The 13,973-nt window shown below is 41.1% G+C and overlaps 1 protein-coding gene across 4 annotated transcripts in view; it reads left to right on the top strand.

The window, feature by feature from the left end:
* The window catches only part of dpy19l3 (dpy-19 like C-mannosyltransferase 3), a 57,145-nt gene continuing 43,172 nt past the window's right edge, over positions 1-13,973 (top strand). Inside the window, exons 1-3 of one of the 4 annotated variants that reach the window (XM_088333459.1) lie at positions 1-35; positions 867-1,004; positions 2,825-2,952. In XM_088333459.1, the coding sequence (XP_088189585.1) occupies positions 878-1,004; positions 2,825-2,952 (255 nt within the window). In that variant the 5' untranslated portion in view covers positions 1-35; positions 867-877. Of the gene's footprint in view, positions 36-402; positions 612-866; positions 1,005-2,824; positions 2,953-13,973 lie in introns of those variants that run through there. The other 3 variants (XM_088333460.1, XM_088333457.1, XM_088333458.1) reach the window with 3 other exon arrangements.

Raw genomic sequence — 13,973 nt, 5'->3', positions numbered from 1 at the left:
TATCCCGGAAGGTAAAGTGCCAGTAGGCAATCAATGTAAGCTCACAATTCTAAGGACAACCATAGTAATACCACTTGTTTTATAATATCATACTTGCAATATTTAAGTTAGCTCTGAGTGATGTTTTAATTTCGAAAGACAACGTGTTGAAATTATATTTCTTTAATTTGAGTTCGTTTTGACAGCTCCTTTTGTCCCGTCGACCGGATATACCGTTTTGGTGGATAACCTACAAAACTAAATATCCCTCTCTGAAATTTACTTTTAAAAACGTTGCAAGCACATTTCTAAGGAAAACAACGAAATTATAATGTGTTTCGTTTGAATAGGTAAACAATATTAACATAAAAGACCACGGCTAAAACTCACATTTAACGAGCTAACTTTTGTTTTGAAAGCAAGCGTTGTCGAGTTCCGGCGTGGATATCAATCGAACCCCGGGATGTAACATGCAGGCAAAGCCATTCATTTGAGTTTACAATTCTGATTTGAGGGCTAAAAAAAGAACTGGAGTGCTAATAACACCGAACTGGACAAAAAAGACTAACGCCGCCTGAAATTACATCATTCCGGTACGGGTCAAACGCGCAGTGTTTGTTCTTCTGGTGTGGGTACGTTTGTTTTGTCATATGGCTCCGCGATGTGTTGTCCTAAACATGACCAAATTGTTCATTTTATTTTCTAGTTCGACCCATGTGGGAAAAGAGTAATACAACAATGTTTTTTGTTGTCGTCTGCATTATAAAATATTTTATATAAATGTTGATGTGTTGTGTGTTGACCGTGCACAAAGTCAACTCATGGATCGATAAGAAAACCAACACAAGATGGCGTCGTTGTTTACCTTTGCTTGTGTTCTCATCCAGGGGCGTTTGTGATGGCTTCTCTTCGCCAGAGGAAGGCCAGTCGGGGCAAGTGTACCCCCCAAGCCCCCTCTGGAGACTCCCAGTCTCATCCGGATGACTGTTGCTCCCGACATCATCCCCACCAGGACTTACTACAAGGTGATGGCATTTCTGACCCTTTTCACACGTGACTGCAGTAAACCGTTTTTTTCTCTTTTTCTTTAAAGGACAGGATAGGCTTAACTATCGTTAGGAAATAATTATAATAAAAATGTATCGTCTACCAAATTGTTCGAATTAGTCATCTGACTCCATTAACCTAACATAGCCTTCATGCTCGTTTCTTTTGGTGAAAAGACGGACAAGAGACCAGCATTTCCACACGGGGGCAAATTTATTTTCTTAAATAATTTAACTAAGTGAACTCCATCGAATCAGCCGAATTAGTGTCTCTCTTGTTCTCCCTCGATCTTCTTCGATCTTCCCACGTCTTTTCACAAGCTGGCGTGCTGGCTCCTGCCATGGGCGTGCTGACCCCTCCCATGGGCGTGCCGACTCCTCCCATGGACGCGCCAGGTGCCAGCTTCACCACCCCCTCGCCGAAGCGCGTTACGATGTTTGTCCTTGTGCGTCTGGCCTTCTCCCGTCAGCACTCACAGGAATTCTGTTATCAAAATACGTCTGATGCATTCCAGACAGCCTAACCTTCTCATGTACTTTAAAGAAAAACAGTCAGTGAATCTCTCTACTGCATCAAAGTGGGTACATGTACTTACTTTGTTGTTAATTTTATAATATCCTTTATAGTCAAATGTATAAAATCCTTGACTCCCCATGTACTTACTTTGTAGTTATGTTATAATATAGTCAAATGTGTAAAATCCTTCACTATGATGAAAAACACAAAATAAAACAACAAAAACGTGAACAACAGAGCTTCGAAAATACTCCATTGCCTTGTAATGGTTCAGTCCATTTGATCGCTGGCACCTCTCTCGCCCTCCAAAATACCCCCAAATGCCATATTTTTACATTTTCGCACCTATTTCTACGTTATGGCACTGAATGAGTGAATTAAGTTTTTAATGCCACTAAGAGGTGCTAAATAATACCCAAAGTCCCTTTAAGGCACAGGTGTCAAACAGGCGGCCCGCGGGCCAGATCAGGCCCACTAAGGAATTGAATCTGGCAACACTCAGAGAAGCCCAAGAGAAAAACAAGCTGCAGGTTGAAATATGTCAACTTGATGTTGGCAAAGCCAGGTGCCTCGAACAAAGACACTGTACTTGTATTTCTTTCTCTCTCCCTCTCTTTCTTTTCCACCCCTTTTCTCCCATTCTGTCTCTTTCTCTTTTACTCTCTGTGTCTCTCTTTTTCTCTTAGTTTGTTGCTCTTTGTCTCTTTCTCTCTCTGTGTCTTTTAACCTCTTTTGCTCTAACTTTTTTCCTTTCCTCTCTTTTCTCTTTCTCTATTCCTACCCTTCACACTTTCTTTTCTCTTTTCTCTCCTTCTGTCTTTCTATTTCTCTTTGGATTTATTTCCTCCTCTCCCTTTCTTTTCCCCCTCTCTCACGACTTTTTATCTTTTGTTTTTCCCTCTCTCTCCCTCGTTTTCTTTCTTTGTCCCACCCTCTCTCATTTTCCCTCCCTCTTTCTCTTATTTCTTGATCTCTCTTTTTCTTTCTCTTTATTCTACTTGTTCGGCCCCCGAGAGAATGTTTGTTCTATCGTGTGGCCCCTGAGTTCAAATGGGTTTGCCACCCCTGCTTTAAGGATATATACACATTCCCAAGAAGGAGAAAGCAATGAATACATTTCCAAATGATAAAAATGAGACTTATACGCCAGTGCGACTCACATATATTTCATCCTATGTCATCATGCATTTATTGCTGCTCCGACTTATAGTCCGGAAAGTATGTTAACCTTTCTATGATGTACTGTCTTTAGAAGTTTCCTAGCGATGATTTTTGTGCACAGGCGATTGGTCTTGGGGGTCCATGGTGTGGACTTCGGTGGGCTGGTCCGTGTCTGTGGGTCTGGGTCTGCTGTGCTGCATGTACATGGCCACGCTGCACGAAAACGACTTGTGGTTCTCCAACATCAAGGTAAACTCTTGGCTTTTTATTATGCTATGATCAAATATAGTACAATAGATCGCCTATAAATGGTAAATGGTTTTCATTTCTATAGCGCTTTTCAAGTCAATGAAGACCTCCCAAAGCGCTTTACAATGGGCTTCACACACACACTCACACACCAATAGGGAGTCAGCCTCCAAACGTTTTGAGGATAATCAAGATGCTAAATGGTCTGCATTTATATAGCGTTTTTCAAGTCAATGAAGATGTCTCAAAACGCTTTACAATGTGCTTCACTCTTACCCATTCACACACACTCTCACACACCAATAGGGAGTCAGCCTCCAAACGTTTTGAGGATAATCAAGATGCTAAATGGTAAATGGTCTGCATTTCTATAGCGCTTTTCAAGTCAATGAAGATGTCTCAAAACGCTTTACAATGTGCTTCACGCTTACCCATTCACACACACACTCACACACCAATAGGGAGTCAGCCTTCAAATGTTTTGAGGATAATCAAGATGCTAAATGGTAAATGGTCTGCATTTATATAGCGTTTTTCAAGTCAATGAAGACCTCTCAAAGCGCTTTACAATGTGCTTCACTCTTACCCATTCACACACACTCTCACACACCAATAGGGAGTCAGCCTCCAAACGTTTTGAGGATAATCAAGATGCTAAATGGTAAATGGTCTGCATTTCTATAGCGCTTTTCAAGTCAATGAAGATGTCTCAAAACGCTTTACAATGTGCTTCACGCTTACCCATTCACACACACACTCACACACCAATAGGGAGTCAGCCTTCAAATGTTTTGAGGATAATCAAGATGCTAAATGGTAAATGGTCTGCATTTATATAGCGTTTTTCAAGTCAATGAAGACCTCTCAAAGCGCTTTACAATGTGCTTCACTCTTACCCATTCACACACACTCTCACACACCAATAGGGAGTCAGCCTCCAAACGTTTTGAGGATAATCAAGATGCTAAATGGTAAATGGTCTGCATTTCTATAGCGCTTTTCAAGTCAATGAAGATGTCTCAAAACGCTTTACAATGTGCTTCACGCTTACCCATTCACACACACACTCACACACCAATAGGGAGTCAGCCTTCAAATGTTTTGAGGATAATCAAGATGCTAAATGGTAAATGGTCTGCATTTATATAGCGTTTTTCAAGTCAATGAAGACCTCTCAAAGCGCTTTACAATGTGCTTCACTCTTACCCATTCACACACACTCTCGCACACCAATAGGGAGTCAGCCTCCAAACGTTTTGAGGATAATCAAGATGCTAAATGGTCTGCATTTTTATAGCGCTTTTCAAGTCAATGAAGACCTCCCAAAGCGCTTTACAATGGGCTTCACACTTACCCATTCACACACACACACCAACAGGGAGTCAGCCTCCAAACGTTTTCAGGATAATCAAGATGCTAAATGGGAAATGGTCTGCATTTATATGGCGCACACACACATACTCCTTACATCTGTTAGAGTAGTGAATCCAACTGTGTAGAATATTTCCGTACACCAAAACCCGCGATAATGCCAAGAAAAAAAAAAAAAATCCACCAAAAAGAATATCTGCATCTGTGGAGGTTGCTTGTTGCCCGCTGCCCCATAATTCCCATTCCCAAATAAACAGACTAGTAAAAGGATGCATTTCAAGCAGAACTTTCACTTCAATGCCTTTTTTCTTTCATTCGTGAGATCTCCGATATCCAAACAATGATTTCCAAAAACACAAGGGCACTTTGCTTGCAGAATAACATTTATTTGCAAGAACTTTAACACGATTTCCGTCACCATCGTGTTCCCCCCTGCTGAGAGGAATAAGCTCTGTTGTAGAGTTCACTGCCTTTTACTATTTGTCCATTTCTCGCGAGTCTCACCAAACTGCTTCACTACACTCACTCGCCATATGGGGTTTGCCGACACACTCTCATTTGCCAGATACAGGAAGCAACAATAGGAAGTTGGGCTTCCTTGAAGTGAGGGCAAAGATCTGATTAATGCCACTCCTGCCATCTAACGGTGATTTCTCATCATGAAATCATTCCCAGAGGCTTGATACTTACCAATGAGCAGCGCCAAACCCTACACTGGAGATCATCAATACCATCTTCACTGTTCCACAATTAAATTACATTTTATTGTGGCATTTTCATGGTACTACGACACATTTGTCCTCAAAAATATTAAAGGTGTTCCTCAAGAAAACGCACTGATCATAACTAAAGAACAACAACAAACTTTGGCATGGAAATAAAAATCAGAATCTGTGTCCTCAGGGTAGCACGAGTTTCCCACACTTCTCTGGTGTGATTTTGGTCCATTCTTCTTCCAGCCTCCTTCCACATGCCAGTGATTGTAGTGGGGTTTTTTTTAACTATAACTTTGTCACAAGGGATTTTCCCCAAAAATCTCTATTGGGTTAAAATCAGGACTCTAGGGGTCATATTAGACAATAAATTAGGGTGGAAAACAAACATCAGACACATACAAACTAAGGTATCTGAAAGCATTTCAATAATTAATAAAGCGAAATTCATTTAAAATTATAATGCATTGTATTTATTATATTCTCTAGTTCTGCCATACTTAACATATTGTGCAGAAGTCTGGGGCAATCATTACAAAAGTTGACTCCAGCCCCTTTTTATCCTCCAAAAACGTTCATTTAGAACCATACACAGGGTAGGATATCGAGATCATACTCATATTTTATTCATGCAGTCCAAAGTATTAAAATTGGATGATTTAGTCAATTTTTTCACCACACAACTGCCATTTAAGGTCAACAAAAACATAGTGCCAGAAAACATCAGAAAACTATTCATTGGGAAAGAAGGAAATCATAACTTAAGGGGCTGTCGTAAATTCAAACTCCCAAAGGTGAGAACCACCAGGAAAAGTATGTGTGTGTCTGTGTGCGGAGTCAAACTTTGGAACAATTAACAAGACGAGATCAAAGAATATCCGACTATTCACGTGTTCAAATTTAAATACAAAAAAACATTACTGGCGAAATACAGGGATGAAGAAAATAGAATAGAATATACCTTTATTGTCATTGTTACAAAATGGGTTGAACATATTGTGACAACAAAATTGGGCGTGGCACTCCAGTATCACATTTAACAGTGAGGATAAAGGAAAACAAAGAAGATAAAGGAACAAAGAAGATAAAGGTTATAATTGACACAATATTTACACAATAAATGTGGGCATGTAGGATGTTACATACAGTTTTGGGATGGTATTAGTGCAATATGTTTTATTGTTTTATTGTCTGCTCCTATCTTCGGTGTTTTTCTTCACCTTTTGACAACTACACTATGGATTACTTCTATCCTATGGACATGGGTTTTAGCACACAAAAATGCGTTTATTCAAGGAATCAACTCCTTGCCCTGAAGAATTCTCGTGCCGGCGTGATGAAGGGGCCTATCGTGGAAGAAGAGCCGGAGCTAGCGAAGCGGCTAGCGGCGTTATAAGTCTTCGGTACCATCCGTAATCATGGTAAATGCGAACTCACGACCAAATAAGATCATCGAGTGCTGGTGGAAAACATCGAAGCGCACAGGGAGCGCAGTTGCTGTGTTTAGCGGAAACGTGGCTCACGTTTAGCATTCCGGACGCTAACGTGTAGCCACCCGGAGCTACCCGGAGCTATCCGGCTTCAACGCCGCTATACAGAGACACGAAAGCCGGGGGGAATCGGAGAGGAGGCGGACTTGCTAACACGAGGTGGTGTATCCCTGGATTTTCACAAAGAAAAGATTTCCATCTGCCGCAGGGATGTCGAACTTTTGGACTGGCGTGTAACGTCATCCACTCCGCTACAAGCACTCCTAGGGCATCATGTTCATCTGTTAATAAACAACGGGGTAGACTGCTGGAAGTGTGAATTTCCCTACGGGGATGAATAAAGTATTTATCTATCTATCTACCTATCTATGCGAAAATAATCAACATTGTGTAAAGTGAGTATAGGCATGAATACAATTTGATATCTGTATGAGGTAGTGTGTTTGCAAGAGTTTCAGTTTGTTGTGCGGTGTGTGTTAAGGGTGGTAATGGCTCTGGGGAAGATTGGAAATACTGCATTTAAAACTATGGTTAACTTTTTTTGAGTTTTTCCTTGCCCTCATGTTGGTTCCTGATCAGGGAATGGTGTAATAATAATGGTCTGAAAAAATAGTCTGTGTAATAACCTGTGAAGCCCTTTGAGATTCTTTGTGATTAAGGGCTATACAAATAAAAATAACTTGACTTGACTTTGTTGTTATTGGTGCTATTATTATATCATAACTGTTGTTATAAATATTTTTATCTTTATTGCTGTTATTATCATTGTTGTTTGGTAACTAGTGGCATTATGACGTTGAGGGATGGGTATTAGGAAGATTAGTGTATAAAATATGTGATTATTGTAATTATTATAATTAATGATATCTGACCTATGTAATTTTGTTAGACACAAGAGGAGAAGAGGATTTGTAAAATGTATTTAACAGGGAAGATAAAGGGGTAGGGAATATAAGCATCTGTTAACATGTTAAACTACATAAATAAACATGTTTTTGTATTTTGTAAGGGAAAATACGACAGTTTGTAAGTGCATGGAGCACACAAAATTTTGGGGAGCCATAGATCTCTGTGGACCCATAGATGTTTGAGCATGCCAGTCCCCGGGAACCATCACTTTTCACAGCTCAAACGAACACAGATTATTTTGTTGTTGACTCATTGTTTTTGTGCTGTTTTTATTTAAATGTCTGAAGTTTTCAGTAGCTCAGGAGGTAGATAGATAGATAAATACTTTATTCATCCCTGTAGGGAAATTCACACTTCCAGCAGTCTACCCCGTTGTTTATTAACAGATGAAAATGATGCCCTAGGGGTGCTTGTAGCGAAGTGGATGACGTCACGCTAGTCCAAAAGTTCGACATCCCTGCGGCAGATGGAAATCTTTTCTTTGTGAAAATCCAGGGATACACCACCTCGTGTTAGCAAGTCCGCCTCCTCTCCGATTCCCCCCGGCTTTCGTGTCTCTGTTTAGCGGCGTTGAAGCCGGATTGCTCCGGGTAGCTCCGGGTGGCTACACGTTAGCGTCCGGAACGCTAAATGTGAGCCACGTTTCCGCAAAACACAGCAACTGCGCTCCCTGTGCGCTTCGATGTTTTCCACCAGCACTCCATGATCTTATTTGGTCGTGAGTTCGCATTTACCATGATTACGGATGGTACCGAAGACTTATAACGCCGCTAGCCGCTTAGCTAGCTCCGGCTCTTCTTCCACGATAGGCCCCTTCATCACGCTGGCACGAGAATTCTTCAGGGCAAGGAGTTGATTCCTTGAATAAACGCATTTTTGTGCGCTAAAACCCATCTCCATAGGATAGAAGTAATCCATAGCGCTCGTCTTGGGATCAATGGATCCCAGTTCGAATCCCGGCTCGTCCGTATTACATGTCGAAGTGTCCTTGGTTCAGACACTGAACCCCTGATATCCCCAATAAGCAGGTTAGCGCCTTACATGGCTGCAAGGCCGCTATTGGGAAATGTGGAGCACATTGTAAAGCGCTTTGGGAGGTCATTGACTTGAAAAGCGGCATAGAAATGCAGATCATTTCATTTCATTCATTACTTCAAATAACAGCGAAGCCAACCAATAACCATTTTCATTTTATGCGTACATGGATGCAATTAGCCAATCCGACGTTCAAGTCATAAGGTGTTGCCGTGGCGACGGAGCGAACACAGTGTTTGGGATTGACATCATCGTTGGCAGTGCATTGTGTTCTGTTCCAAAATATTCCCAGAAACTTCTCAAAAGTAAATTGTCAACCCTTTTGGCATTCGAGCAAAAGCTGCAGAACGAATTAATGAACGTGAGCGTTCGACTGGGATTTCGCAACATTTTTTCAGCGACGGACGTTTTAAAGGTCCTGCGGGAAAAAATGACGACTGCGACTTGATGACCTTACCTGATGTTTCCCTTCCTTCCACATTGTGTCGCGTCACATCTGTCTTTCTTAATGTTTTTCCTCTTTTTTTTGCTGGGAAGGGCAATTACCGTATTTTCACTAACATGGGGCTCACATAAAAGTCTCCGATTTTCTTCAAATTTTGCAGCGCGCCCTATTGGAGCAGTGTGCTTTGTGTGTGTTGTAAAGCGGTGGGCTAGCTGAGGACACCATGAGGCTGCTTTTAGTACTGCAGAGCTTAATTCTCTCTTTTAAAATGAAATGAAATGATCTGCATTTCTATAGCGCTTTTCAAGTCAAGACTTCCCAAAGCGCTTTACAATGTGCTTCACATTTCCCAATAGCGGCTGTGCAGCCATGTAAGGCGCTAACCTGCTTATTGGGGGTATTGGGGGTTCAGTGTCTTACCCAAGGACACTTTGACATGTAACACGGAGGAGCCCGGGAATCGAACTGCGATCTCTTGATCCCAAGACGAGCGCTCTACCTCCTGAGCTACTGCCGCCCCACTTTTCCCAAACACTGTGTTCACTCAGTCGCCACGGCAACACCTTATGACTTATGAAATCTAGCCAGCTCACAAAAATCAGGGCTCGAAATTGCTCATTAAAAATGGAATTAAGTCAAAGTTGCAGTGCATGAAGGTAAAAATACAAGGGTTCCCCGACGTTGTGTTCTAAATGCGGTATTTTGAAGTCGAGTCGAAGTAGAACGAAGTTGAGTCAAGTCAGTAGAGTTTTTCGAGAACCGGCTTCTTCGGCTCGGCTCACTAATAAGAACCGGCTCTTTTGGGTCACAAACGGCTCTTCAGGTTGTTTTTGCTTTTTTAATCCCTACACGACCAAATATGATGTAAAATTGTGCACAAAATGACTTAAAGGAAGGGGGGAATAGAACAAAAAGAAAAAAATACCAAAATGAACAAGTAGTAAAAAGCTAAGAAAAAAACAAAAAAAAGAAGAGAAAGAGAAAAAAAGAGCAGGAAAATTTCAGAAAAAAAGCCAGAAGAAAAAGAAGCAAAAGGAAAAAAGGTAATAAATAACAAAAAAGCAAGTAAAAAGTAACAGCTAGGAAAAAATAAACACTGAGATTTTTTTAAAAAGGATTTTTTAAAAAGGAGAAAAAAAAAAGGAAAAAAGTTTGTGTTGCATTCAAATTCCAATGATATCAAGTGAATCTCGTTGCCAACATTGTACTTCCACTGAAAAAAATGTAATTAAATACAGTTGTGTATCGTGCAACCGACTCAATAACCCCCCAAAAATGTTAGTATCACGCGACAAAAGATACCAGGAAAAAAAGAAATGGAAATCTTGTGAAAGAATTGTAAAAACAAATGCATTTTTAGGCAATCGTACATGAGTCAATTCCTTCAAAAGTGAAAAAATCATTTTGCATTGCCGGAAACTCAGCAAAATCTAACGTGATGTCAAGTTTTGGACATGTTTGATAATGATTTAGTTGCCACACTTGGGATTGCTGTTGCTCACAGTGGTTTCAAGCGTTGCTCACCGACTTTGTGTGAACGCTCAGACCCCTGGACAATTACAAGGAACATTGCTCCTGTGTCTTTTAAGCTATCTTGTTCAAAAGCCATCATACGCCGCTTGTTTACGGAAGTGCTCATGGATGCTAACGTCCTAGCATATCTAGCATCCTGAAGGTTGTTGTGCTACCGGAAGCTTAACAGAGTTGTCCCCACCGATATGTAATAAATCCAAAACCCTCACTTTCCTTCCTTTGAATGCTTTCCTTGTGCAAGCAAAGTTCTGTTGTAAAAAAGGTCTCAACGGAGCCGTGGGGGCCCGCCCTACTCTTTGAGAACCACTGATGTAAGCCAAGGTTTTACATCATTATTTCCTTTCCATTTATTGCTTCACTGTATTGTTTTCACCTAAAGCCCATTTGAAGGGTGAACAGTTGGTATTTGGTCAAATCAAGTCATGTTTATTTGTGACGCCCTTAATCACAAAGAGTCTCAAAGTGCTGCACAGACCACAGATTATTGCAAACCACAGACTAATATGACACCAGCCCCTGATCTAAAACCGACATGAAGGCAAGGAAAAACTCAAAAACCTCAGTCAAGTCATGTTTTTTGTGACACCCTTAATCACAAAGAGTCTCAAAGGGCTGCAAAGACCACAGACTATTGTTATCCACAGACTATTATGACACCGTCCCCTGATCTACAACCTACATGCGGGCAAGGAAAAACTCAAAAACCTCAAGTCAAATCAGCCGTGTTTATTTGTATAGCCCTTAGTCACAAAGAGTCTCAAAGTGCTGCACAGACTACAGACTATTATGACACCATCCCCTGATCTACAATCTACATGAGGGCAAGGAAAAATTCAAAAATCTCAAGTCAAATCAGTCATGTTTATTTTTTTGGCCCTTAATCACAAAGCGTCTCAAAGTGCTGCACAGACCATAGATTATTGCAAACCACAGACTATTATGACACCAACCCCTGATCTAAAACCTACACGAGGGCAAGGAAAAACTCAAAAACAACAAGTCAAATCAGCCATGTTTATTTGTATAGCCCTTAATCACAAAGAGTCTCAAAGTGCTGCACAGACCACATACTATTGCAACTTATAGACCATTAATACACCAGCCCCTGATCTTAAACCTACACGAGGGAAAGGAAAAACTCAAAAACCTCAACATGAGGAAAATGAAGAAACCTTGAGAAGGGACCGCACATGAGGTAATCCCTCCGATTAATATAAATGTATAAGATATGAATTAAGCATCTATTCTGAGAAATCCTGGGCAGGGAGTCTGAAAATTGAAGTTAGATTTTCTGCCAGAAACTGAAGTTTGTTTGAGCCAAATGACAGAGAAAATGATCACGTTGAAAAGAAAGATTTGATTTGACAAGGGGTGAACTTTAAGCCCCAGTTGGAAAGATCCAGACCTTTTGAAACAAGATCCGTGTTCGAACCCCAAAGAGAATGTCAAAAAAAAACAAAAACGAGTGGAAAATTGGGATACGGTTTGTTTGGAAGCTCTTGATGCTTCCTGCCCTATTTTATTTGTAAATGTTGTTCCTCAAAGCCAAGTTGAAACGTCACATCTTGAAGGATTGGAGAAGAAATGGAGTGATACCTTAGGTACTCGATCATAATCCGTTCCAGATCGCTGTTCCAGCCCCCAAATTTTTGAGTACCAAACATTGTTTTCCTCTATTTAGTCATAGTATGTATTTGATGCATTCCTACGCATTCAGAGATACCCAAATTATGAAGATAACAAGTACCAAAACAACAATAACTATTAAAATGTGTATAATAGATCTATCTATCTATCTAGACATCTATTTACCTACCTACCTACCTATGGTTGAAACGAGAAAAACTCTTTGCAGATAAGTTTGCTTATAAACAAACAAAAAAGAAAATTCACTTTTAAGACTAATTTGAAAAATAATTCAAGAACTATTTCTTAGTAAAATGTAAAGTAGGCTTAAACGTATTTGCTCAAGGTGTGTATTTCTAATCAGTTTGATGTTCCCTTTTGGCATCCCTTAGTCTTCCCGTCTTTATTTGAAGATGTTGGTAACTTTCCAGGGGAGGGGGGTGATCTTTGATCTTTTATCTTTTTGTCTTTTGTCTTGTGATCTCAATAAAACAAAAAGGCAGGCTGGGGGAAAGTTAGAAGGAATTTGGCCAGCGAGTAAATTATCCACTCCTCTTGGTCCTTCTCCAACTGCAGTTGTAAAAATACAAAACAAGTCTTTGCCTGAATTTCCTTCTACGGTTAGCCAATACTTTTTAGCCCTCCCACACTTCAGTGGTTGTTTTTGACCCAACAAAAGTAAGGTGGAAAATCTATATACCGGAGACGTATCCCCCTAATGGGAGGTGGCTAGAGTCAAGAACACACTCCCATTACCCAACATTCATTCCACTTCGCTCGTCCTGACACAGAACATGAAGCCCACAGCACAACAAGGGCTGAGTTGCCATGCAATCAACAGAAAGGCCCGACAGCATACACCGGTTTACCCCCTCCGCATCATATGAATCAATTCCCTATTAATATTTAAAATGAACAAAATTATATTAAACATCAACCTCAGCACTTATCGATACCAGCATTACTGGGAAGAATTCCAAGTGAGGGTATTTTCTATTTTGCTTCTGCCGGTGCGACACGTGATCCGGCATGAGTCAGGTGTGAAGTCATGTCGGCAAATGTCCCCAGTTGGACTTTAGTCCGACACAGCTGGACTTTGCATCCAAACATCTCCCTCCTCCATCCTCCCTCCTTGGTCCCGTCCTCTTCTTATAAAAGGTACGACGCCACTCTTCCATCCTCCTTTGGCCCTGAGTGGAGCTCCTGGAGGAAGTTGGTGGTCCAGATCCAAGCTCGGATGTTTTTATATTTTGAAGAGAAGAGAGGAAGTTGATATTTCCCGGGAGAGAACACAGTTCCCCTGCCAAGGTTCCCGGGAACACTAAATGGTTTGGAAGTGTGTCCTGCCGCTCCTCCTACGTGGATTAAGACTTCCTTTGTCGATCGTTTCTCCATGGAGCTCCGCAAACGCCGCAAAGGTGGCACAAAATCCACCTACGATGAAAAGGACGAAAAAGAAGAGGAGACCAAGTCCGGATCCGGTTCAGCGGCCCCGAGACGGAACTGGCGGCGGTGCGTTGTCACGGCAACCGGCTTGACAACAGCCGGCCTGCTGGCGCTAACCCAGGCCTGCTGCGTCAACACCTTGCACGAGAACCTGCTGTGGTTCCATCAGCTCTCGGTAGAATCAAGGTTTACCGGTTGAAAAGTTAGCATAAAGGGACGACAAGGACCCAGCATTGATGTATCCTCATTTCTGACTTTGTATCCTGAAACGCCTTTGTAACTAGAGGCAATAATTTCCTGTTGGGTAGTTTTTTTGTAGAGACATTCGTAAGTATATAGGTACCACTGTTGTAAAGTAGGCTTAAATGTATTTACTCAAGGTGTGTATTTCTAATCAGTTTGATGTATCCTCAAATGACTTTGTAACTAGAGGCAATATTTTGTCCATTCGAG

Source organism: Urocampus carinirostris, chromosome 4, assembly GCF_059441175.1.
Source record: "Urocampus carinirostris isolate Australia breed hairy pipefish chromosome 4, RoL_Ucar_1.0, whole genome shotgun sequence".
Taxonomy (NCBI): domain Eukaryota; kingdom Metazoa; phylum Chordata; class Actinopteri; order Syngnathiformes; family Syngnathidae; genus Urocampus; species Urocampus carinirostris.
This window is presented reverse-complemented; position numbering and strand designations above follow the sequence as displayed.